Here is a 26407-nt window from a genome sequence, read left to right on the forward strand (position 1 = left end):
TAAAGCTAATGCATGTATGTTGATTTCAATGCACTGGAAATACAAATACAGATAGGGAGCAGGAAACAAATTGCAACTTATTAAAAAAAAAAACATATAATGACCCTTTTTGTGTGTAAATGCAATCCTAATACTGTCCTGTCTTGTAATCTATACAAAGTATAGAGATGAAGCGAGGAATTGAGTGTCTGAACCTGCCCTGCATTGTTAGGAGAGTTCTGTATGAAGCTAACTGCTGGTGTCACAGCTACTCAGCGTCGTAAAGCTGTAGCTGCAAATTCTACTTTCAGTTTTGCTTCAGAAAACAAAGACTTAGCAAAATGCCGGGACCTGGGAACCCCTACTCCTCGAGTCTTGAGGTGTCCACTGGGGTAAGTGATACTGGTCAGCTGATTCAGGTGGGGGCTACTAAAAAAAAGTGGGGTGTAGAGGTCACAGGGCCAAAAAATATAGAGGTATGGTGTGCTGGGAGGGAAGAAGAGGAGAGGACGTGCAGCACGGAAAGACAAGATGAGGAAATGTCTGGCCTGTACGAAGAATAACTGCAGGAATGAGAGATTTCACTTAGAAACCCAACTTTTCTGATCCATTCAAAGTACTGTATGTAAAGGGTTGATAAATATATAGGGGGCTATTTACTAAAACTGGAGAGTGCAAAATCTGGTGCAGCTCTGGTGGGATGATAAATATATAGGGGGCTATTTACTAAAACTGGAGAGTGCAAAATCTGGTGCAGCTCTGATAAGAAACCAATCAGCTTCCAGGTTTTTTTTTTGTCAAATTTTAAAGCGGGGTTCCACCCTAAAGTGGAACTTCCACTCATCGGAACCCTCCCCGCCTCCGGTGTCACATTTGGCACCTCTCAGGGGGGAGGGGGGGGTACAGATACCTGTCTAAGACAGGTATTTGCACCCACTTCCAGGCATAGACTCCCACATGAATCTATGCTTCTTCCTGTCCCGGCACGCTGTCTGCTGGGACACACACAGGTCCCAGAGAGAGCGAGGACCATTCCTATTGCGCTGGTTGACTCACGCATGCGCAGTAGGGAACCGGGAAGTGAAGCCGCAAAGCTTCACATCCTGATTCCCTCACCTAGAATGGCAGCAGCCGAGAGCCGAGCGATCGATCGGCCTCGGCTGCCGACATCGCTGGACCCTGGGACAGGGGAGTGTCCATTTATTAAACATTAGCATCTGTAGTATTTATAGCTGCTGGCTTTTAATAATTTTTTTTCCAGTGAAATCCCTCTTTAACTGAACAGGCTGAAGTTAGAAGCTGATTGGTAGTTAGAAGCTGACTGCGACAAAAAATAGGCCCGGGCATTTTGCATTGAGCAGCCCATGACATGTTAACCGGCCCCTCCCTGACAAATCCCCTGAGAGGGGGAGGGGGTGAGGTGGGAACAGGAAAGAGCATGGGGGGATGGCGGTGAGCATGGGGGGATGGCGGTGAGCATGGGGGAGGTGGAGAGCATGGGGGGAGATGGAGAGTAAGGGGTTATGGCAGAGAGCATGGGGGAGGTGGAGAGTATGGGGGGATGGCGGAGAGCATGGGGGGAGGTGGAGAGCATGTAGGGAGGTGCAGAGTATGGGGGGTGGCAGAGAGCATGGAGGGGTGGTGGAGAGTATGGGGGGAGAGCATGGGGGGTGGCAGAGAGCATGGGGAGAGGTGGAGAGCATGGGAGTGGCAGAGAGCATGGGGGGAGGTGGAGAGCATGGGGGGTGGCAAAGAGCATGGGGAGAGGTGGAGAGCATGGGGGGTGGCAGAGAGCATGGGGGGTGGCAGAGAGCATGGGGCGTGGCAGAGAGCATGGGGGGAAACAGAGAGCATGGGGGGAAACAGAGAGCATGGGGGGAAACAGAGAGCATGGGGGGAGGTGGAGAGTATGGGGGATGGCAGAGAGCATGGGGGGATGGCGGAGAGCATGAGGGGAGGTGGAGAGCATGGGGGGAGGTGGAGAGTAAGGGGGTATGGCAGAGAGCATGGGGGGAGGTGGAGAGCACGGGGGGAGGTGGAGAGTAAGGGGGTATGGCAGAGAGCATGGGGGGAGGTGGAGAGTATGGGGGGATTGCGGAGAGCATGGAGGGAGGTACAGAGTATGGGGGGTGGCGGAGAGCATGGGGGGGCAGAGAACATGGGGGGAGGCGGAGAGCATGGGCGGGAGGCGGAGAGCATGGGGGGGCGGAGAGCATGGGGGGAGCATGGGGGGAGGTGGAGAGCATGGGGGAGGTAGAGAGCATGGGGGGTGGCGGAGAGCATGGGGGGTGGCGGAGAGTATGGGGGGATTGCGGAGAGCATGGGGGGAGGTGGAGATTATGGGGGGAGGTGGTGAGTAAGGGGGTATGGCAGAGAGCATGGGGGGAGGTGGAGAGCATGGGGGGAGGTGGAGAGTAAGGGGGTATGGCAGAGAGCATGGGGGGAGGTGGAGAGCATGGGGGGATGGCGGAGAGCATGGGGGGAGGTGCAGAGTATGGGGGGGTAGCGGAGAGCATGGGGGGAGGTGGAGAGCATGGGGGGATGGCGGAGAGCATGGGGGGAGGTGGAGAGCATGGGGGAGGTGGAGAGTATGGGGGGAGGCGGAGGGCATTGGGGGGGTGGCGGAGAGCATTGGGGGGTAGTGGAGAGCATGGGGGGTGGCGGAGAGCATGGGGGAGAGCATGGGGGTTGGCAGAGAGCATGGGGGGAGGCGGAGAGCATGGGCGGTGGCAGAGAGCATGGGGGGTGGCAGAGAGCATGGGGGGTGGCAGAGAGCATGGGGGGGAGGTGGAGAGCATGGGGGGTGGCAGAGAGCATGGGGGGAGGTGGAAAGCATGGGCGGTGGCAGAGAGCATGGGGGGTGGCAGAGAGCATGGGGGGGAGGTGGAGAGCATGGGGGTTGGCAGAGAGCATGGGGGGAGGCGGAGAGCATGGGGGGTGGCAGAGAGCATGGGGGGTGGCAGAGAGCATGGGGGGTGGCAGAGAGCATGGGGGGGAGGTGGAGAGCATGGGGGGTGGCAGAGAGCATGGGGGGAGGTGGAGAGCATGGGGGAAGGTGGAGAGCATGGGGGGGAGGTGGAGAGCATGGGAGGGAGGTGGAGAGCATGGGGGGAGGTGGAGAGCATGGGGGTGGCGGAGAGCATGGGGGTGGCGGAGAGCATGGGGGTGGCAGAGAGCATGGGGGGAGGTGGAGAGCATGGGGGGGAGGCGGAGAGCATGGGGGTGGCAGAGAGCATGGGGGTGGCAGAGAGCATGGGGGGAGGTGGAGAGTATGGGGGGTGGCAGAGAGCATGGGGATGGCAGAGAGCAAGGGGGGATGGCAGAGAGCATGGGGGGATGACAGAGAGCATGGGGGGTGGCCGAGAGCATGGGGGATGGCAGATAGCATGGGGGGTGGCAGAGAGCATGGGTGGTGGCAGAGAGCATGGGGGGATGGCAGAGAGCATGGGGGGGTGGCCGAGAAATGGGGGGTGGCAGATAGCATGGGGGGTGGCAGAGAGCATGGGGGTGGCCGAGAGCATGGGGGGTGGCAGAGAGCATGGGAGGATGGCAGAGAGCATGGGGGGATGGCAGAGAGCATGGGGGGAGGGCAGAGAGCATGGGGGGTGGCCGAGAGCATGGGGGGTGGCCGAGATCATGGGGGATGGCAGAGAGCATGGGGGGGTGGCAGAGAGCATGAGGGGTGGCAGAGAACATGGGGCGGAGGCAGAGAGCATGGGGGGTGGCAGAGAGCATGGGGGGGTGGCAGAGAGCATGGGGGGGTGGCAGAGAGCATGGGGGGAGGTGGAGAATATGGGGGGGTGGCAGAGAGTATGGGTGCCTTGGAGAACATGGGGGAGGTGGAGAGCACGGGATGGCAGAGAGTGTGGGTGCGGTGGAGAGCCCAGGGGGGAGCAGCAGAGAGAAGCAGGATATGAGGAGCGGTGGGGGCGGCTGCATATAGAAGAATAATTCTCTCCATCCTCCTCCTGCAGTCTCTGAATGCTTCTCCTCTCCCTCTCATAGGCATTCCGCTACTGCAGGAGGAAGATGGAGAGAATTAGTCTTCTATATGCAGCCGCCCCCAGCCCTCCTTCTATGCAGTTTACGGGGGGAGGGGCGCTGAACTCACATTTTCACCGGCTCCAAGTTGTCTGCTCTGGCTCCTCCTCCCGGCACCGACGGCTGACCTGTACAGGCGGCCGCGGCTGGCCGAAGGAGTCTCATCTAGCTCCTCCCCCCGGCACCGATGGCTAAGCAGCCGGGCGGCCGAGGAGAGGCTGGATGAACGGCGCCAGCTCAAGCCCCACAAGGACTTGCAGAGAGAGCATGGGGGGGAGGTGGAGAGCATGGGGGGTGGCAGAGAGCATAGGGGGAGGTGGAGAGCATGGGGGAAGGTGGAGAGCATTGGGGGGAGGTGGAGAGCATGGGGGGGAGGTGGAGAGCATGGGGGTGGCGGAGAGCATGGGGGTGGCGGAGAGCATGGGGGTGGCAGAGAGCATGGGGGGAGGTGGAGAGCATGGGGGGAGGTGGAGAGCATGGGGGTGGCGGAGAGCAAGGGGGTGGCGGAGAGCATGGGGGTGGCAGAGAGCATGGGGGTGGCAGAGAGCATGGGGGGGAGGTGGAGAGTATGGGGGGTGGCAGAGAGCATGGGGATGGCAGAGAGCAAGGGGGGATGGCAGAGAGCATGGGGGGGTGGCCGAGAGCATGGGGGGTGGCCGAGAGCATGGGGGGTGGCAGATAGCATGGGGGGTGGCAGAGAGCATGGGTGGTGGCAGAGAGCATGGGGGGATGGCAGAGAGCATGGGGGGGTGGCCGAGAAATGGGGGGTGGCAGATAGCATGGGGGGTGGCAGAGAGCATGGGGGGTGGCCGAGAGCATGGGGGGTGGCAGAGAGCATGGGAGGATGGCAGAGAGCATGGGGGGATGGCAGAGAGCATGGGGGGATGGCAGAGAGCATGGGGGGTGGCCGAGAGCATGGGGGGTGGCCGAGATCATGGGGGATGGCAGAGAGCATGGGGGGGTGGCAGAGAGCATGAGGGGTGGCAGAGAACATGGGGCGGAGGCAGAGAGCATGGGGGGTGGCAGAGAGCATGGGGGGTGGCAGAGAGCATGGGGGAGTGGCAGAGAGCATGGGGGGAGGTGGAGAATATGGGGGGGTGGCAGAGAGTATGGGTGCCGGAGAACATGGGGGAGGTGGAGAGCACGGGATGGCAGAGAGTGTGGGTGCGGTGGAGAGCCCAGGGGGGAGCAGCAGAGAGAAGCAGGATATGAGGAGCGGTGGGGGCGGCTGCATATAGAAGAATAATTCTCTCCATCCTCCTCCTGCAGTCTCTGAATGCTTCTCCTCTCCCTCTCATAGGCATTCCGCTACTGCAGGAGGAAGATGGAGAGAATTAGTCTTCTATATGCAGCCGCCCCCAGCCCTCCTTCTATGCAGTTTACGGGGGGAGGGGCGCTGAACTCACATTTTCACCGGCTCCAAGTTGTCTGCTCTGGCTCCTCCTCCCGGCACCGACGGCTGACCTGTACAGGCGGCCGCGGCTGGCCGAAGGAGTCTCATCTAGCTCCTCCCCCCGGCACCGATGGCTAAGCAGCCGGGCGGCCGAGGAGAGGCTGGATGAACGGCGCCAGCTCAAGCCCCACAAGGACTTGCAGCCTAGCGGCCCCTGGCGGCCGCGGCCTACCAGGCAAGTGCCCGGTTTGCTCTATGGCCAATCCGGGCCTGTTGGCTACCATGCACAGCTGCACCAGTTTTAGTAAATACCCCCCTCCAAAGAACTACTTCCAACTTAGCTTAACCTCCCTAGTGGTATTCCCGAATCAGGCTCGGGGTGAATTTTCATTAGCCAAAAGCGGTAACCTCGAGCCACACTTGGGATTACGTTGCAGTATCCTGGGAAAGTAACCTTGTCGGAAAGAAGAAAGAAATGGCTGCACATCCAGAACATTGCAGAAAAGTGAGCCAAAAGTTCAGCCCCCCTCCTTCCCCATGCAGCCAGCCCATTTAGAAAGCATAGCGCGATTCGTACATATGCAGTAGGTCTCCCTTAGCCAGGATGGTGGTGCCAGCACCTGAGAGCCGATTCAAAAATCGGCTCTGGTGAGGACACTGCTAAATCCCTGGACAGATAAGTGTCCTAATATTAAAAGTCAGCAGGTACAGTATTTGTAGCTGCTGACTTAAAAAAAAATTTGGGGGGGGGGGGCGGAGCTCCGCTTTAAAGTTTTAGGATTAGCCCAAGCCATTTTGCCAAGGCTCAGCCTTCCAAATTTCCAACAATGACGCTATATCGGATGCCCCTGTAAGGCAGTTTTGAAGGGGGGGTGTGGGGGTATGTGAAATGACCCCCTACTTACAGCCATTATATCTGACTCTGTAGCAGTACCTGGGTAAAGTTAAGTGGGAGCTTTACTATCCAGCTTTTAGTGCGTGAACAAAGACCTCATTCCTAAAGCTAAGGCCCTTCTAGGTGGAGACAATAAAGATATGGGAGCTACTAAGGTGAAACCCCCTTCCCGCTACCACCAACATATGACAAAAGGGTTCAAATGAACCAGTCTTGTATTACCAATGACTACAATACCCCTGCTGCTAAAGTTACAGACCACTTTTGTCATCAGGATCAGGGCCTTCTTTAAGGCAGGGCAAAAGGGGAAGCTGTCCTGGGCCCTGTCATTGTTGTGGTGCCCAAAGCATCTACCTCATACTTGCCAACTATCCCAGTTTACATTCCCTTGTCCCTTGAAGTTTTAGTCCTGTGCTGTGTCCTGATATCTCAGTGTGAAGTGCTGCTACTAATGCTGCCCAGCTCTGCCCTATTGTTGTGTACAGATAACTCACCTGCAGACCCGGTGTTTACATGTAAATAACCGTCATTCATGTGTAAATAGCAGTGACATGCATATGTAAATAGCTGAGGCCAACGGCATTGATATGTAAATAAAGGCAACATTCATATGTATATCATGCCCCCCTGCAGTGAGGAGATTATGTGCTATAACCAATAGCATCCAGTGAGCAGTATTCCTGTAGAGTAATGTCTAGCAGCCCATCAACAAGCAGAAATCATGTGCTGTAACCTCTAGCAACTAATCAATGAGCCTTAAGGAGTGCTGTAACCTCTAGCAGCCAGTCAGTAAGCAGTAATGATATGCTGTAACCGCTGCCTGATCTGATACAGTAAACTGATTTTAAGTCTAGCTGCTATTTATTGTATGTCTCAGAGAAGGTGGAGAGTGAAATTGCATGGGGTGAGGGGGCCCTAAGAAAATTTTTGCCCAGGGCCCAATCAATATTAAAGATGGCCCTGATCAGGATCCTGCAAAAAAAAAAGTATTATTATTTATAATTCCTGCTACCATTACCAGGTCCTGCCACCTCTCCTAGCCTAGTCTGTTTCTAATGAAATGCTCCTCAAAACCTATTCCATGGCTCTGGTACTGAGGCGCTATACCATGTTTCTACAGTTGCACCTTAGCTACCAAATTTCTAATATTTGTTGTAGGGTAAATCCTGCTTTGTACCTCAAAGTTTGCAGCTTATTCTAGTTCCCAGGCACTGTACAGGTGCCCTGAACCGAACTTCAAAGAAATTTGGATGTTGAACCTAAACTCTTTGGAAAAAATTGTGCGCAAAATCAAGTTTCCTGTTGATTAGCTAATAGGCAAGGGGGTGTCAAAAATAGCATGGTGGTGGACACTGCCCTGGGGAACATGCACCAATGCAAACAAAAATTAAAATATATGGGCCAGGAGCAATGATTTTTTTTTTAAAGCAATGATATGTACAAAGGAAACAAAAGTTTTATATCTTTTGTCTTTGGAGGGGTCTGTGTGCATTTTATTTGTCTGCAATGACGATTTATTTGCCTGCAGCTAAATCCGTGCCATGTTTTTCTTTGGAAATATTACATTTACTGTTGCAAGCTAAAATTTAAAAAAATATTTGCATGGAGTCTGCTATGGATTTGAAAAGAAATGTATGGGTTTTTTTGTTTTTTTTTTACTCACTCTTACTTACGTGGATGCTGCATCTGTCCCCTGGCACCTCTAACACTGAGAACTGAGCAATCGAACACTGCTGGTCGCTCGGTTTTCACAGCTCCCTGAGCAGTTAGCTGCTGACTGTCAATCAGCAGCTCTCTGCTCTGCCCCCCCCCCCCTCGCTCACTGAGGCACTGAGCCGTGGAGGGTGGGATTGGCCAGTTTAGCCTCTCAGCGGCTCCCTAAGAGGCTGAGCTGGGTGCCGTTCCAGGCATGTGGGCGGATCCTGACTCCATGGTTGTGATGATGCCCGAGCCTGGGCCGGCTCTGCGATGTCAGCAGAAAGCAGACTTCAGCCCACTCTCTGCTGAAAACAGTTCACAGGACTGCAAAACGAACTGCACCCCTGTGATCCATAGAAGTGCAGCCAAATGAGCTTCGGCTGTACTTCTCCTTTAAGGGGGTACGCAAACAAACAAAATGCATGAGATCCCCCAGGAAATCTATATCAGACCCTTAGGGTCTGGTACAGATTTTAGGGGGTGCTGCATGCAAAAAAAAGAAAAAAAAAGTGAGGTCCCACTAGAAATCCATACCATACCCTTAATACAGGCATACAGCCTGGCTGGCCAGGAAAGGGGGTGAGGGGATGAGCATGTGAACTCCAGCATTCTGAACTATACCAGGCCACATGCTCACACCATGTTGCCAAGGGCCTCTTCCCCACAACCCTGGCCTGGTGCTTGTAAGGGTTTGGTGGGTAAAGGGTTTTTAAAACCTGGAAGACGCCTTTAATAATACGTGGGTTCCCAGATACCACCCTCTCCTGTGAATTAGTATGGGGTACATAGTAGCCCTTTTAGTTCACTCATGTTGTCTAGAAATAAAGATACCCAAATACTGGACAAAACCTCTAGTAAAAAAAAAAAAAATCCTCATTGTAAATCCATTGTCAGTCATGATGCCCCACCACCCATTGTCTCGCCAAAAAAACAAAAAAAAACAATGATCTGCTGCACATGACTGATCTCCATGTTTCACATAGAAGAATGACAGCTCCATGACCTCTCATCAGCTATATAAGGAAAGGGGCAAGGACAGTGGTGACATCATTGTCTAAATCGGGCCATGGCAATATTTGGGCAGTGATGTAACCCTGTCCATTTGCTTACATGACCAGGTGACATCAGTGGTTGGTAAGGATGGGTAAGTGAATGAGTGAGGGCTGGGTGATGACAGTAGTTGGTAAGGATGCGGTGGGTGCAAGCACCCACTGTTCCCCAAGCAACCATTGACAGCAAGAATCTGTACATTTGTCCATGCTGAACCCCGTAAACATTTAGTGAACATTGTAAGATTATCCCTACGTATGATGTTCAAGCTGTGCTTCAGAATGACGCACAATAAGATTCCAATAAGCTGTCAAATTTATGAACTCTGAAAGGTTCTGGCGATTCAGTTATGTGAGCTACAACTATGTAGAAATGTGTCTTGAGGCAAGTGGGTAGGGTGCCATCAGATTTCTATGATATCACAGCCTGAATACTTGTTTAAGATCAATGACTCGCAGAGCATTGGCAGAAGGTTAGCACTATAGTCAGGCCATTGGCTGATCCATAAGCCCTTGTAAACACGGTCGGACATTCCGACAGAAAATGTCTGATCGGACCGTGTTGTCGGATAATCTGACCGTATGTGGGCTCCATCGGACTGTTTCCGTCGGAATATCATCTGACCGACAACGTTTTTTAGAGCTGGGCTATAAAATTTTCTGACAACATGATCCGATCGGACTTTGTTCGATCATGTGTAGAGAATTCCGATCGGACAAAGTGCTACGCATGCTCAGATCAAATTCCTAGACCAAAGCTATTGGCTACTAGCCTGAACGTAGTCCCATCGTAACGAAATAACGTCATCACGTTACGAACGATCAGATTTTCCAACAACTTTGTCCGACCTTGTGTATGCAACACAAGTTTCGGACAAAATCCGTGAGACAAAATCCGAGGGGATTTTGTTGTCGGAATGTCCAACCGTGTGTACAAGGGGTAAGAGGTCACCATTGACCGCCTCTATGTTGCTATCGCAGGTTTCCTTAACATTTGGTAGGACTTGCCAGGGCCCTTAGGAAAACTGACTTCACCCAAGTTCCTGTGTGACCCTGTACCTTCTCCACTGGCTGAGCAATAGAAACAGCTTTGTTACTTTTTACCTTGTTTCTTTTTAGACCACAATCATTGCTATTGAGTTCAATGGAGGAATCGTCATTGGATCCGACTCAAGGGTATCCGCTGGGTGAGTGTGTATATGGTTCAGTGTCAGTTAGTATTTTTGTGCACTCCATTCGTTTCCTACATTTGATAAGATCTAGTAATCTCTTTGCCATCTCTCTCCAGGGAAGCTGTGGTAAATCGAATCTTTAATAAGCTGGCTCCTCTCCATGATAAAATCTACTGTGCCCTCTCTGGTTCTGCAGCTGATTGTCAAGCTGTAGCTGATATGGTGAATTACTATTTGGAAGTGCACAGGTAAGACCCACATATCTTCTATGTGGCCCAGTATCTCAGAGGGCCTGATGCTGTCCTGGTACAGTATTTATTGCAATATGATATACACGTACAGTAGCTATGGCATTAGGCAAATCATCAAATGTGGGAAATAGAAAGGATCTGGTTTTGCCAGTTCTTAAATCTGGCAATACATTTGTTTCCATATGGCAGATTATTTACTGATCTTCTAGGTAGCAGTAAATTAGTCCCGTGACGCTCCAATCCTTGCTTATGAAGTTCTTGGCAGCAGTCTACTGGAATGCTGACATCAGCAAAGTCTTCAGTAAAAGTGAGGTTTCCCTCCGCTTCTAATGTTGGTTCAGAAAGGTGAGGGAAGAGACATGGATTGGGACTTCTCCAAAGTAGAAGAAACCTGGCTAGGGGTCCAGGCTACCTCCCAGTCCAATTTATTGGCTAGACTGATTTCCCAGCAAAATGGAAAATTTTCTACAGCCAACGTCATCTGCTCACCAATCTGAGCAGGTACACACTCCAGGCAAACTGATTCTTTTATCACATCATGAGGGATGGGTGACGGTTGTTGATTAATCAAAGTGTATTTGAACTTTTTTTATTTTGCAAAAAATTAAACAGGATGTATTTCATCCATTAAAAGGTTTAAAGTGGTTGCTATGCATTAAGGTGAAAAACCTTCTGTGCTGCAGCTCCCTCCCAGACCCCTTCTTTTTTTTTTTTACCTAAACCGATCCAATCCAGAGATTTGTACGATCCATTGTTATCCTCTGAAGGATCCTTATTTGTTACTTTTCAACTGGAAAAAAAGGGAAACCCTTCCAATATGCCTACTGAACACAATGCACAGTTGTGCTGGGTGTGTTTGTTGTGATAGCTACTGGCGCAATGGCCATAGGGGGGTCACATGCTTGACACCGCCGTCATTCACAGAACGCCTCATACTTCTTCAGAGATTGTCTTGTAGTCATTCAAAAAATACAAGTCATTCTGTGAATGGCATCAGTGCTGAGCAAGTGAAACCCTATGGTCAGTATGCAGTAGGGCAGCCACTTGGCACTGGACCTGGAAGTTTGTGGTGATCAGCGTATAGTGCCAACCACTACAGTGATTGCTATCCTCCTCAGTGGACCCTGAGGTATGAGATATGCATACTTACATTGGTCCAAGCTGGACCAATAAAATATGTAATATGTAACTCAAAAATGGAACTTCCGCTTTTCCGGTTCCCCCCCCCCCCTCTGGTGTCACATTTGGCACCTTTCAGGGCGGCGGGGGAAGCAGATACCTGTCTAATACAGGTATTACTCCCACTTCTGGTGATAGATCGCAGCAATCTACGCCATGTATGGCCCCTCCTCTGTACACCACGCTGTCTTCTGGGAGACACACAGGTCCCAGAAGACAGCAGGGATTAGTGAGGATGCACAGTGTGACTCGCGCATGCACAGTAGGGAACTAGGCTGTGAAGCCGCAAGGCTTCACTTCCTGATTCCCTTACTGAAGATGCCGGTGCCTCCACCATGGAGCCAAGGGACAGATCGGATGACTACATCTCGGGCACCCTGGACAGGTAAATGTCCTAATATCAAAAGTCAGCAGCTGCAGTATTTGTAGCTGCTGGCTTTTAGTTTTTTTTTTTGGCGGAACTCCGCTTTAAAGTGATTGTAAACCCTTTACAACCACATTAAACTACAGGTAAGCCTATAATTAGGCTTGCCTGTAGCTGCACTGGATATCTCCTAAACCTGCACGGTATTTGTCATGCGGCACATGCTCACTTAACCTCCCTGGCGGTATGTTTATTTCAGATTTTAGGTGCTGAAAGCGGTACAATTATTTTGCATGGAAATTTGGCGTTTTATATTGTAGTCCTGTAATTCTTAGGAATAACCAATGTCCAAACCAGAGTCTAGCAGACATCCCGGGTATGATAAAGTTTGAAAAATGAAATCATAAATTATAATATAATAAATAACTATAAATAATTATACCAAATAATAATATAACAATAATAAAAATTATTCAATAATGTAATCAAATCAAAAACACAGAAATTTGCTCAGTTGCAGAATTGTCACTGTCATTACTTTTCAATATTTGATGACGGATCTCCCCACAAATTGCTATCGCTTAATTCTGCGAGTGATTCTAATTTATTATCGCTGTTTTCTAGCTGGTCTAAAACCATTTTTGATGTAAAGGGACGGTTTTGGTTGCTATGGACAATCTCCAGTTTCCAGGCATAAAGAACAGTTTTTATATTATAAAACTGCATGCAGGACACTGGACAGACCACTAGGGACAACGGGGATGTGAAATAATTACATACAGCAATGTAATCTATAAGATTACATTATACTGTATGTAATGTGTGTGTTTAACTTTTTGAATTTGGCGCTGTTCTCCGTCCCCGTGCGTCGCAACGCTCGCAGGGAATGGAGCTCGGCTCTGTTATAGATCGAGCGAGACACGGCTCGCTCGTACAGCGCAGGGACATCGCTGGATCCAGGGGACAAGGTAAGTAAAACTCTCCCTGCATTCAGCGATGCGGTCCTGAGTCTGGCTCGGGGTTACCGATTTTGGTACAAAATCTCCACCCCGAGCCAGACTCTGGAATACCGCCAGGGGGGTTAAGCCAACTGAAGCAACGGCAGTATGTGTCGTTGCTTCAGTTTTACTGTGCTATTCGCGGTGGCTCCCTTGACGTCATTGTGGCTCTGGCCAATCACAACGCCGGAGCTGTGATACCCGGAAGCAAGCCCCGGACAACATGTTGGCTGCCTGAGGGGGAGAAGAGGATGGCTGCGGGGGATTCGTTCTCAGGTAAGTAATTCATAATGAGCTAGTATGCTATGCATACTAGCTCATTATGCCTTTATCTTGCAGGGTGTGTTTTTATTTTTATTTGTGCAGGAGAGTTTACCTCTTTAAGATCATACCTGGAGTTCAGCTTAAATTATACTTTGGTACACTATTCTGAACCAGTAAAAGAATACTAAAACAAGTACTTATTCTGCATAATAGAGGTGATGATAGCAGATGGGGGGAGGTTTTGGGTGTCAATGACTGTGGCTTATAGGCCCCAGTAATGGAAATCCTAGTTATTGACATCCATTATGTTCAATTCCATAATTCTTTTCTTTGCAGCTGATTTTAAAGACTTAGAACACATAAGCCTACCTGATATGAAATTAAAGCGGAGGTCCACCCTAAAGTGGACCTTCCGCTCATCGGAACCCTCCCCCCCTCCGGCACCACAAATGGCACCTTTCAGGGGGGAGGGGGGTGCAGATACCTGTACAGTACAGGTATCTGCACCCACTTCCTGGATAGCTCTCTGTGGAAAGGGGCGTAGATTACGCCCCTTTCCGAAAGTCCCCCGCTGCCTGCTGGGAAACACACAGATCCCAGAGGCAGCGGGTCCATCCTTATTGCGCAGCGCGACTCGCGCATGCGCAGTAGGGAACCGGGAAATGAAGCCGAAAGGCTCCACTTCCTGAGTCCCATACCCAAGATGGCGGCGGCAGCACCCGAGAGACGATCTAGAGATCGGCTTCGGGTGCCGACATCGCGGGCGCGCTGGACAGGTAAGTGTCACTATTTTAAAAGTCAGCAGCTGCAGTATTTGTAGCTGCTGGCTTTAAAAAAAAAAAAAAAACGCGGAGTCCCGGCGAACTCCCGCTTTAAGTTTTGTCTGTGTTAACCATTTGCCAACCAGCCTATGTCATTATACTGCGGCAAGGGTGCACAGTCCTGTGAATCGCCATAGGTGTACGTCTGTGTAAACAAGGCAAATCTCCGTTCTGACAAGGGAGATCACACAGATCCTGTCTTTCTGCTATGCAGAAAGAGGGATCTGTGTGTTTCCTCAGTCACACAGCCCCCCATACAGTTAGAGAACACAGTGAGGGAACACATTTAACCCCTTGATGGCCCCTGATGTTAACCCCTTCCCTGCCAGTGTCATTAGTATAATAATAGTGCATAATTTTAGCACTGATTACTGTAATAATGGCAGTGGTTCCCAAAAAAGTGTCAAAAATGTCAGTTAGGTGTTCGATCTGTACTCCACAATATCGCAGTCCATCTAAAAATTCCAGATCGCCACCATTACTAGTAAAAAAATATTAATAATAAAAATGCCATAAATCTGTTCCCTATTTTGTAGACGCTATAACTTTTGTGCAAACCAATCAATAAATCGCTTATTGCGATATTTTTTTTTTTTACCAAAAATATGTAGAAGAATAAATATTGGCCTAAACTGATGAAGACATTTTTTTTCACTTTTTTTGGGGGATATTTATTATAGCAAAAAGTAGAAAATATTGTGTTTTGTTTTCAAAATTGTCGCTGTTTTTTTTGTTTTCTTAGTGCAAAAAATAAAAACTGCAGAGGTGATATCAAATACCACCAAAAGAATTTGTGGGGAAAAAAGGGACATAAATTTTAATTGGGTACAGCATTGCACCACCATGCAATTGTCAGTTAAAGTGGTTGTATAGTCAATTTTGGGACTTTTACCTACAGGAAAGCCTATAATAAGGGTGCATACTAGCTCATTATGCCTTTTCCTTTGTAAAAAAAAAAAAAAACTTCAGCGGGTATACAACCACTTTAAAGTGACGCAGTGCCGTATCGCAAAAAATGGACTGGTCATTAAGGAGGTAAAGCCTTCCGGTCCTTAAGTAGTTAATATGTTTTCTTGCACATCTTCTTCCCCTGCAGCATGGAACTGGACAGCGCACCCTTAGTAGTGGCCGCTGCAAACCTGGTAAAGGGGGTCAGCTACAAATATAAGGAGGAAATAACTGCACATCTTATTGTGGCTGGCTGGGACAAGAAACATGGCGGACAGGTGAGTGAGATCCTGCTGGAACTCGTGGTAGAAGTGTACATACTGTACATAGACCTGCCAAGTAAGAGACTATGTGGACATTGAGTGACCAGCCAGGGATATGCAGAAAGATCATGCAGGCTGTGTCCTAGGACTCCAAAATGTCACAGGGGAGCACCATGCAGAATTTTTCAGACACATTTCACTTCTACAATAATTAAAACCTGCACACATAAGGCCCCTTTCATACGAGAAGTCTGATCAGGTCCAGCTGTATGTTTCTTAGCCGGACCCAATCAGACCCTCCATTCTCTTCTATGAGCAGCCTGATGTAAATGTAAATGGCTACCTCCGGGTCCGGTCTGAACCAGAAAAAGAAAACAAAGGAGATCCATTCCTCTCCGTCTGGTCAGATAGGATTGGAGGGCAGTCAATTGTAAACAGACTGCCAGTACTTTTACATCTGACTGCCCATATAGCAGAGTGGGCTGTGTCCGTGTCTGCTCTACATAAGCGGAGTGGACATGGACCTGTCATCTGGCTGCTCAGCTCAGCAGGGGAATCAGTGGATGGATCCCTTTCAGAGAAAATTTGGATCAGGCCCATGTGAAAGGGACGTAAGAGAAAATATCTCCCCAATTTATGTATTATATAACTGAGTCTAAGAACGATGTTGCCACAACGTTTGTAGAAAAGATGCTTTAAAAGTGGATAAAATGAAAGTGGAACTAAGCCCTCAAATGGTTGGTGTCATAGCTGATCACATGTGTAGCACCATGGCAACTTCAGATCAAGCAGAGGCTAAGATGGGAGCTTCCTTGGCTGTAAAGGATATGGAAGGATTAGTTCCAATTTGACAATTGATTTATCAGTTTACATTAGGTCCAACTTCAAAAAACTTGTGTTAACAGAAATATGGAGGATGCCATTGCTTGAAATAAAACTGTGGCCACCCAGTAAAAAAATATGCCATCTGCTACAGTTTTTTTCTAATGCCCTGTACACACGGTCGGACATTCCGACTACAAAATCCGTCTGATTTTTTTCCCACAGATTTTGCCCGAAACTTGTGTTGCATACACACGGTCGCACAAAGTTCTGAACGAGGTGACGTCAAACACGTACGTCAGGACTATAAACGGGCCAGTAGCCAATAGCTTTTGTCTCTTCGTTTATTCTGAGCATGCGTGACACTTTGTCTATTGGAATTGTCTACACACGATCGGAATTTATCCGATCGGATTTTGTTGTCGGAAAAGTTTAGATCCTGCTCTCAAACTTTGTGCGTCGAAAAATCCGACGTATCCGTGTGTACAGGGCATTAATCCCCCTGCAAAGTCTCAAAAATACCTGTTAATTCTGCCAGTGAAGTCCAACTAATGCAGCTACCTTTGGGGGGGAAACAATGCTGAACTGCTCCTCAATTCAGAGCAGAGTTGCCACTCTCATATAGGCTGCTTGCGGGATGAGCAAAAGTTGCAGCGGGAACAGCTATTAGCACTGTGACTGCTGATTCACAAGCCTGTAGCTCAATCAGCACCAGGCCACACTTAGCCCCGCCTACTGCTTTCTAGATTGACAGGACTGCCTCTGTTGCTGAAACCCTCCCACTGTGAGCTGCAGTGTCTGGGAAGGGCATAGTTGCCATCATTGTAAAAAAAAAAATTCGGGACACTTTTTTGGCAGTAGGCGGAGTCATGGTATAATAAGGGGGCGGGGCATGCGTTTATAGGTGTGGCATAGGAAAAGGTAAAAATGCGGTGCGCACAGCGAAATATGGGCGTGGTTTACGTAAAATAGTGGGCGTGGCTTACATGGGGCATGGCTCAAAGGGATGTGGTTAGAGTCTGAGATGAATGCGGGATGGAGAGGGAAAGGAGGGGGGGAGAGGGAAAGGAGGGACAGCAGCCCCCCGATCCTACACCACAATAGCAATATGTGTTTTCCAGAGTTTGACAATCAGCAGATAAAGATACTCCAAATACTTGGTGTTGGCGCTTCAATCATCCCGGCGCCATGATTGTTATGGTGTCAGGATGATTGAAGCGCATTATTTCTATTATTACATTGTAATATGAAATGAAATCATTCAACTCACCATAATGCAGAATCAGTGGGAGCCATGAGCGCGTCACTAGCCATGTTGCCTGCCACCAGATGCCATCAGGTGTCCCAAGCGGAGTCTGTCCTTACATCAGGTGCCCCATCAGAGGTACCTTCCTCACATCTGTGTCCATCAGCGGAGCCCTTCCTTACATCTGGTGCCCCTCTGACATCCACAGACCGCCCCCCATCACATCCACAGACCGCCCCCCCAACATCCTGCACAGACCTGCCCCCACATATTCCAGACTGGCCCCCAACATACCACGGGCCCCCGACATCCAAAGACTGGCCACCGACATCCACAGACTGGCCCCCACATACATTCACAGACTGGCCCCCGACATCCACATACCATGACTGGCCCCCAACATCCGACTGGCCCCCGCCCCGACATCCACAGTGACAGACTGGCCCCCGACATGCCGCGCGGAGGCATTTAACTTTGGCGCCGCCCACTGCACTTTACACTGATACACACACACACACACACACACACACACACACACACACACACTGGCAGCGGGGGTGGGCAGCGCCACAGGTGTAGACCAACTTCTGGTGTTCTTAAAAATGGCGGCCCGCTGAGACATTGTCGCCGGCGGCAAAAAAACTGGAAATTTCAATTTCCCGGGACATTTCCCGGGACAAAATAAATTCGGGACATTTGGCAACTATGGAAGGGGAGCGTAGGAGAAGAAAAATTAAGGAGGAATTGGCTCAGTTGGGGGATTAAAAGAATGGCTTGTGCATCACATCAATATTGGATTTGGGACTTGTCATACCAGAGCCTTTTATTGTACTCTATTCTTTTTTTTTTTTTAGAAGGCTTGTTGCCAGGCTGTTGATGGCTTTGATACTTACCCGGAACAAGCCTGCAGATCTGAAAAGTCAGTATGAAGCTAGAACTCTAATCTGCACAATCATTCAGAGACTGCACTGCTGGGAGAACTCGCCCCTCTATTTGTCCTTGTGACCATTGTCACCAAGACAGAAAATTAGGGGAATTCCAAAATTTTACAATGGTCACCAAAGCAAGAGTTGAGAATCTTCCAGTTGGGGCAGATCACCTTGGGGAGATTTCCTCTCACTTCCTGATGTGTCTCCAGGACAGGAAATTAATGGATATCCCTCCCAGAAGGTCACAGACCTTCCCTACTCTATCCATAAAAGTTTGGTCTATACATACCCTTGACTGAATTGTTAGTTTATTGGTTAAGCCTGCTGTGGCTTGTTCGCTTTAAAATGATTAATATATTTGCATGCTGTATTACATTATTTTAAATACATTTATATGCAAAAATTGTATATGGTAACAAATGTTGCAACCCTGAGTGCCATGACTCAAAATGTACACTTTATCCATCTCTCCTGACCAGGTGTATGGGACGTTGGGTGGGATGATAACCCGGCAGCCTTTTGCCATCGGAGGATCTGGCAGTTCCTTTATATATGGTTATGTGGACTCTGTCTTCAAGACTGGAATGACTAAAGAAGAGTCTGAGAGGTTCGCTGTCCATGGTAAGGGGCTCTGGTGGGCCTTTATAATGGGAATACATTGAGGATTTGGATGGAATGTATGCCTTGCTGTAGTAATTAGCTTTCAAGGCTATTATTTGTCCATGTCATAAAATGGCTGCCGTCCTGTTCTATAGCAGATACTGGACTTGATTTATGAAAGTCATAGAGACTGATTGCTTAGCAAAGTGAATGTTCACTGAGCTTAGTAAATAAGATGATTTTATTTAAAGTGAAGTAAACACAGGCTCACCATACTTAAGGCCTTATGCGCACAGGGTGTTTTTACAGCTGCTTTTAGCAGCGTCAGAAGTTTTTTTTCTTGCACCTTAAAAATGCCTCTCCATGTTATTCTATATGTCCATGCACAAACAGGCTTTTAAGAGCTGTAAGTGGCGTAGGCGTTTTCAAGCTGCGAAAATAAAACCCAGGGCCAGCACATTCTGAGGACCAGTGTTAGAGCTGTAAAAATGCGTGACGCTGGTAAAAGCTGCTAAATATGACTTAATGCCGGATACAGCTGCATTAAAGCCTCGTCAAGCGTTTTTTATTTTGACATGTCAAAATCAATGGTTCCCTATGAGAGCTTATTGATTGGAATAAAAGTCGCATCAGTCGTCGGATCAGTGGCTTGTGCGCTGAGGATCTTTAGGGGTACCCCTCAGCCAAAATGAAAAAAAAGTTGTGTGGGGTTCCCCCTCCAAGAAGGGGGCCCCCAGATCCCAGCCCCCACCCTATGTGAATGAGTAAGGGGTATATTGTACCCCTACCCATTCACCCAAAAAGGTATAAAAAATTAAATAAAAACAGTCCTTTATTAAAGAAGCTCCGATGTATCTTCTCTATTCTCCGGCTCTTCTCCCTCCTCCGCTGATGTCTTCTCCCCTCTCTGGCTCTTTTCTCCCTCCTCCGCTGTCTTCTTCCGCTGTCTTCACCCTCTGCCGGGTCTCCTCTGTTCTTCCTCCAATGCAGTCTCAACGCTGTCTCCCACTGTAATGCTGGATCAACTGTGTGCCATTACTTATATAGCCATGAAGTGGGGCCACCCGGTGACACCATCTGAAAGCCCTGCCTGGGTGGCCCCGCCCAATGTCTAAATAAGTAATGGCACATGGCAGACCCAGCATTACAGCGGGAGACAGTGTTGAGACAACATCAGAGGAAGAAGAGAGGGAGAAGACAGCAGAGAGAGGAGACTCGGCAGAGGGAGAAGACAGCGGAGAGGGGAGATCTGGTGGCGGGAGAAGAAAGCGGAGAGGACAGAAACGGCGGCGGAAGAAGACATCAGCGGAGGAAGAAGAATGGGAGGATAAAGACATCGCCGGAGGGAGAAGAAATTAGAAGAAATTGGAAGAAAAGACGCCGGAGCTGCATTAATAAATTACTTTATCAAAAACCTGTATACTGTTCTTATTTTTGGGTAGGGGTACACTGTACCCTGTACTCATTCACATAGGGTGGGGGGGCTGGGATCTGAGGGCCCCCATGTTAAAGGGGGCTTCCCAATTCCGATAAACTTCCCGCCCGCTGACCCTGGCTAGGGTTGTTGGGTAGAGGCCCTTGTCCCTAACAACATGAGCTGTGGGGACGCACAGGGCCCCCCTGCCCCAAAGCACCCACCCCCCATGTTGAGGGCATGTGGTCTGGTATAGTCCAGGAGGATGGGAGCTTGCTCATCCCTCCCTTTCCTGGACTGCCGGGCTGCATGCTCGGATAAGGGTCTGGTATAGATTTTTGGGGGAACCCCGTGCCAATTTCTTTTGGTGTGGTGGTTACCCTTAAAATCCATACCAGACCTAAGGGTCTGGTATGCCCTGGTGGGGGGACCGCACGCCAGTTTTTATTTCCATTTTGGCAGGGGTTTCCCTACAAGATCCTCATCGCACAATTCAAATCAATGGGCTCTCATAGGGAACCATTGATTTTGAATAGAAGCAGAGAAACACTGCTAGAAGCTAGCGCGGCCAAATGTGCATTAACATAATGCAAAAAGCTACTAAAAGCATGTTTTCACAGTTACTTTTTCCAGGCGTTGGTAATGGCTTTGCAGGCCCTGTGTGCATGAGGCCTAAGTAGCGCGCCCCCCGAAAATGCCGCTGATATGTCCCAGATCCTTTTCCCAATTTAGGGTGATAGCAGCCAGTTATTCTTCTGGCTCAGTGAACAGTCTAGGGGTTTGAGATTTATTACTGAATAACTTGGATAGGGCATATGGAGCTGTGGGATACTCCATGAACACTGAGCAATAGGTTTAGGACACTTTTTACTGTGATACTGCTTTTCCGTATAGTTCCTCAAGCAAAGGCCCAAAAATGGACAAGACCTAGAGGCCTTCAGTAACATCCCAGGCCAGGCAAATACTAGTATGGTTATTCTTGGGTTACCCACAGCAACAGTTACCAACAGTTACTAGGATCGGTCTTTACTCACACTGTCCCTGGAATCTCCTTCAAATATCAGTCAGACAATTCCTCAGTGAATTTCCCAGACTGTATCCTCAGTGAAATCCCATGCTTAGCTTCAGAGTGCCTTTCTAGCAGAACAGGCTCCCCAGCTCTGCCACAGCTGAGACCAAGATGAACACAAGCAGAATTTTCAGCTTGGCTGGCCCTCAGGCAGCTGCCCCTCAGGCTGGGAACTTCTCTTCCTGGACAAGAACTGATCCAGGCCCTGACTATTTATGCACTCTGCAGCCACCTACTGGGAACAGCTCTCCAGGGATTGACTGAGACCCAAAAATATTCAGGCTGCTAACCTGACTCGTTCTGGAACCTTCCAGAAGGCAGGCAGAAACAATTAATTCTACAACCTATGAGACTCTGATCAGAACAGATAATCAGCAGCTGCTCCACTGATATAGTAGAGCCACAAGATCCTGGAATGCAGATTTTTTGCATCCTGGAACTCTGAATGGGCCAGGCCCTAAACACAGATACCACTCGGTACAGCATTCAGCCTCATCCAGCAGCAGCCTGCCATTGACTTTGGCAGGTGGCCTATAGTGGGCCTGAAGGAAGGAAGCACTGCATCTCAACACCCCAGTCTGCAAGGGGCCATAATGTTATCAATTTAGTGGCATCCTAATTTATCCCAGATTGCCTCTTAACTGCTGTCATCTGGATCTTCAACCCTTTCCAGCTCTTTAATATGTTGTCCCAGTGGCGGAACTACCAGGGTCGCACTTGTGACCTGGCCCTAGCGTTACGCTGCTGTGGGTGCCCCAAGACGGCCGTGTGTCTCCAGCAATGTTAACAGGCTCTTTTCTCCTGTCCATAAACAGGAGAAAAGCACCTGTAAAAATGTCTTGCCAGTGGCTTTGTACTGCGCATGCGCAGTTCCCTAAGCAGCCAATTTAAAACTGCTGGGCTCGGATTGGGCAGTGGGGTGTGGCTTATATTCTCACGTCCTGCCGCATGAGTAGAGACTGAGCTCGCAGTTCTCTAATTGACTAAATGTGGAACTGCACATGCGCAGATCCAAGTCGCCAACATGGACATTTTTTAAGTGTTTTACCTCCAACCCGGTATCTGCAATATCTGCAATTGCTTGCCTCCCTGAGAGCCAAAGCCTACAATGACACTGAGAAAAGGAGGTGATTGGTGAGTGCCTGGACTTTTACATTGCTCATACTGACAGCATAAATTGAAGATTCAGATTAGGCTCTGGAGAAGGATCTAAGTGGGCACTCTGGAGGATGTAAGGGGGCACTCTGGAGGCACTCTGGATGCTGTAAGGGAGCACTCTGGAGGAACCAATGGGGCACTCTGGAGGAGGATGTAAGGGGGCACTCTGGAGGTACCTCCAGAGTGCCCCCTCCTATCCTTTAGAGTGCTCTTTACATCCTCCAAAATGTCCTTTACATCCTTCAAAATGCCCCCTAGTAATAAAAATATCAGTGGCAGAACTAACAGGGTTGCAAAGGTCGCACTTGTGACTGGGCCCTGGCGTTGCGCCAACATGTGAGGGCCTCAAGATGGCAGGAAGGGAGCCTTCTGGAGAACTTGAGAAAGGCCCCCGGGACAGGGTCAGGGGGACCCTTCATGGTTTCTTGTTCTCGGTCCCTGAAGGTTCTAGTTACCCCTCTGTGTTGTCCTATATGAAAAGACTGCACCTACCATACTCATAGCCAAGCACAGTGTGTATGCTTAGTGTATGCTTATTGAGCTGTCAGCAGCCTGAGACTGGATGGATCTGTAATGTCAGTGGTTGTCCTTAGAGACATCCTGTTCAGCTGTTTGAAGCAAAGAAAATACCCAGTACTTTTGAATATGTATTAGCACATGACAATGCCAGTGCTTGGTAACTGTCTCCACAATGTCACATGGGAGCAAGGAGAACCCTCAGCTCAGTCTGAGCTTCGACTGCAGTAACTCAGTGCCTTTGGTTGCCAGATTTTTTTTTCTTACTCTCTCTCCAGTCCTGGATGCAGTTTCTATATTAATATTTATATATTTCTATGCTGTTTTTCTTTCCTCCAAGCTCTGTCACTAGCCATGAGCCGAGACGGTTCCAGCGGAGGTATCATTCATCTAGTGACTGTAACAAAGGATGGAACAAAACAGATTGTCATAACTGGAGATGACATTCCTAAATTCTATGACCTGTAGTGCTGGGATCCCTGAATATAAATGTCTGTGTAAATGTTTTAATAAATGCATCTTATTAACATCTACAAGATATTGTTGTCATTCTTTTCTGCACAGAATGCATTAAGATAAAAAAAACCTTCTGACTTTACAATCACTTTAAACTTGAGGAGCAACTTTGCTCAAGATGATTGCATGTTAACCACTTCCCGACCGTCGCACGCCGATGTACATCAGCAAAATGGCATGGACAGGCAAATGGGCGTACAGGTACGACCCTTTAAATTTGGCGGCACGCATGCGCGCCGGTCGGGACCTCCATGAGTCTGATCACGGGTCCTGCAGGGATTCCCCGCGATCGTCTCACGGGAGGAAGAACAGGGAGATGCTAAAGTAAACAAGCATCTTCCTGTTCTGCCTAGCAACAGTGTCACTGATCTCTGTTCCCTGTGATCTGTAAAATGAAACCACGCCCCCTACAGTTAGCAACACGCCCCTAGGACACACTTAACCCCTACACTGCCACCTAGTGGTTAACCCCTTCACTGCCAGTGTCATTTACACAGGAATCAGTGTATAGCACTGATTGCTGTATAAATGACAATGGTCCCAAAAACGTGTCAAAAATGTCCGATGTGTCCCCCATAATGTCGCAGTCACAATGAAAATCGCTGATTGCCGCCATTACTAGTAAAAAAAATAATAATAATAAAAATGCCATAAAACTATCTCCTATCTTGTAAACGCTATAACTTTTGCGAAAACCAATTAATAATCGCTTATTGCAATTTTTTTTAACAAAAATATGTAGAAGGATATGTATCGGCCTAAACTGAGGGAAAAAATTTTTTTTTATGCATTTTTGGGGGATATTTATTATAGCAAAAAGTAAAAAATAATGCATTTTTTTCAAAATTGTCGCTATATTTTTGTTTATAGCACAAAAAATAAAAACCACAGAAGTGATCAAATACCACCAAAAAAAATCTCTATTTGTGGGGAAAAAAAGGACATCAATTTTGTTTGGGAGCCACGTCGCACGACCGCGCAATTGTCAGTTAAAGCGACGCAGTGCCGAATCGCAAAAAGTGCTCTGGTCTTTGGCCAGCAAAATGGTCCGGTCTGAAAGTGGTTAAAGGACATCTGATTTCTCTTGCATACTTACATTGGTCCAGCTTGGCACAATGTAAGTATGCATATCACATACCTGAGCGATCCCCGTGTATGCTGAAAATCACAGTACTAGTCACTGCTCATATAGTGATAGCAAGTCTTCCAGATCCAATGCCAAGCAGCTGCCCTACATAGTAACTACAGGGGTTACTCACTCAGCACTGCCAATATTCAGAGAAAGCCCTGTATTTTTTAATGAATACAAGGCATTCTCTGATTGGACAATGTGGAGATTGTGACATCAATACCCTACCTCTCCACCTCACCCAATAATATCTCATTAACTGGTTGCCATCTGGCCTGTGACAGAATGATGCTGGGGCCGGCCTCTTGTCCCTCTGGGTGGACGTCATATGATGTCCTCCCAGATCGCACCCGGCACGCATCCGCGGGGCTGAGCTGCTACACAATCTGTCCACCACACACATCCGATGACTATTCACTGTACACTGTAACCTGATGCCGGTACCATGGGACCGCTGTAACCAATCACAGCAGATCACAAGACAGTTATAAACAATGGATGCCTTCCTTTCAAGCCATCCATTGTGTACAATTATGTTGCTATCTGTGATTGGTCACAGTGATCACATGGTACAGACTGGGCCAATCACAGCTAATCACAACAAAACAAACTGAATGAATTGACACCTTTGGACAGCAGCATTGTCAGTCTGGGGGGGGGGGGGGATTGTTAGGTGTAGTAGCAGATTTAGATAGACTTGACTAACATAGTAAAGCCAAACTCCAGCTAACACTTTTTAGCAGTTACAGCAACCCTTTTTCTCCTTTTTGAGATAAAGGTTTAACCTAAATAAAAAAAAGCTGACTATTGTAAGCATCATTGTCAGTGTTAAATGGTTTGTCTCATCTCTGTAACTGCCAGTTTTGCTGGATAGATTGTTCTGTTAAAGGAACCTAGCCAGGTAACAGACTCACTGACTGGATCACCAGGTGAAAATAAAAGAAAAACAAATGCAGCCTCCCCATCTACATATTGGTAAGCTGCATTATATTACATTTTTGTTTTTTGGTTTATTACCGCTTTAAAGCCTTGACATATACAAAGAGACTACATCATCCAATTCCTCATCGAAGGCTTCTTAAATAGGGATGAGCCGAACACCCCCCGGTTCGGTTCACACCAGAACTTTCGAACGGACCCCAAATTCGTACGAACGTTAGAACCCCATTGAAGTCTATGGGACTCGAACGTTCGAAATTAAAAGTGCTAATTTTAACTACTAATATGCAAGATACTGTCCTAAAAAGGGTTTGGGGACCTGGCTCCTGCTCCAGGGGACATGGGTCAATGCCTAAAATGTTTTTAAAAATGTCCGTTTTGACGGGAGCACTGATTTTAACCACTTAACAACTGGCCCATAGCCGAATGACGGCTACAGGGCGGTTGTTTAATTCTGGGAGGCCATCATATGACGTCCTCCCAGAATTCCGCTCTCGCAGGCCCCCTGGGGCGCGCACTCGAGAGCATCCGTGACCATCACGGATCGCGGTAAACGGCCGCTCATCGCAGGCGTTTACCACGTGATCGCTCCGTCAAATGACGGAGTGATCACTTGTAAACAAACTGGCGTCATGTTATGACGCCGGTTCCTCCCTCCCCCTCTCTGTACCGATCGGTACAGCAGAGAGGGAAGAGATCGGTGTCAGCAGCGCTGTGGGCTGCATCTGCAGTGCCCACATCGCTGCTCATCAAA

The 26407-nt window shown here is 48.7% G+C and overlaps 1 protein-coding gene across 1 annotated transcript; it reads left to right on the forward strand.

Moving 5' to 3' along the window:
* Nucleotides 1-205: 205 nt before the first annotated feature.
* Nucleotides 206-23605, forward strand: PSMB9 (proteasome 20S subunit beta 9). Its single transcript, XM_077484611.1, has 6 exons — nt 206-371; nt 10175-10242; nt 10344-10475; nt 15201-15330; nt 18792-18933; nt 23410-23605. The coding sequence occupies exons 1-6, from the start codon at nt 321-323 to the stop codon at nt 23535-23537; spliced, it is 651 nt and encodes a 216-aa protein (XP_077340737.1). The 5' UTR covers nt 206-320; the 3' UTR covers nt 23538-23605.
* Nucleotides 23606-26407: the final 2802 nt, after the last annotated feature.

This window comes from Lithobates pipiens, unplaced genomic scaffold (assembly GCF_037356315.1).
Source record: "Lithobates pipiens isolate NorthernLeopardFrog02 unplaced genomic scaffold, aLitPip1_a1.2 Scaffold_1, whole genome shotgun sequence".
Lineage (NCBI taxonomy): Eukaryota > Metazoa > Chordata > Amphibia > Anura > Ranidae > Lithobates > Lithobates pipiens.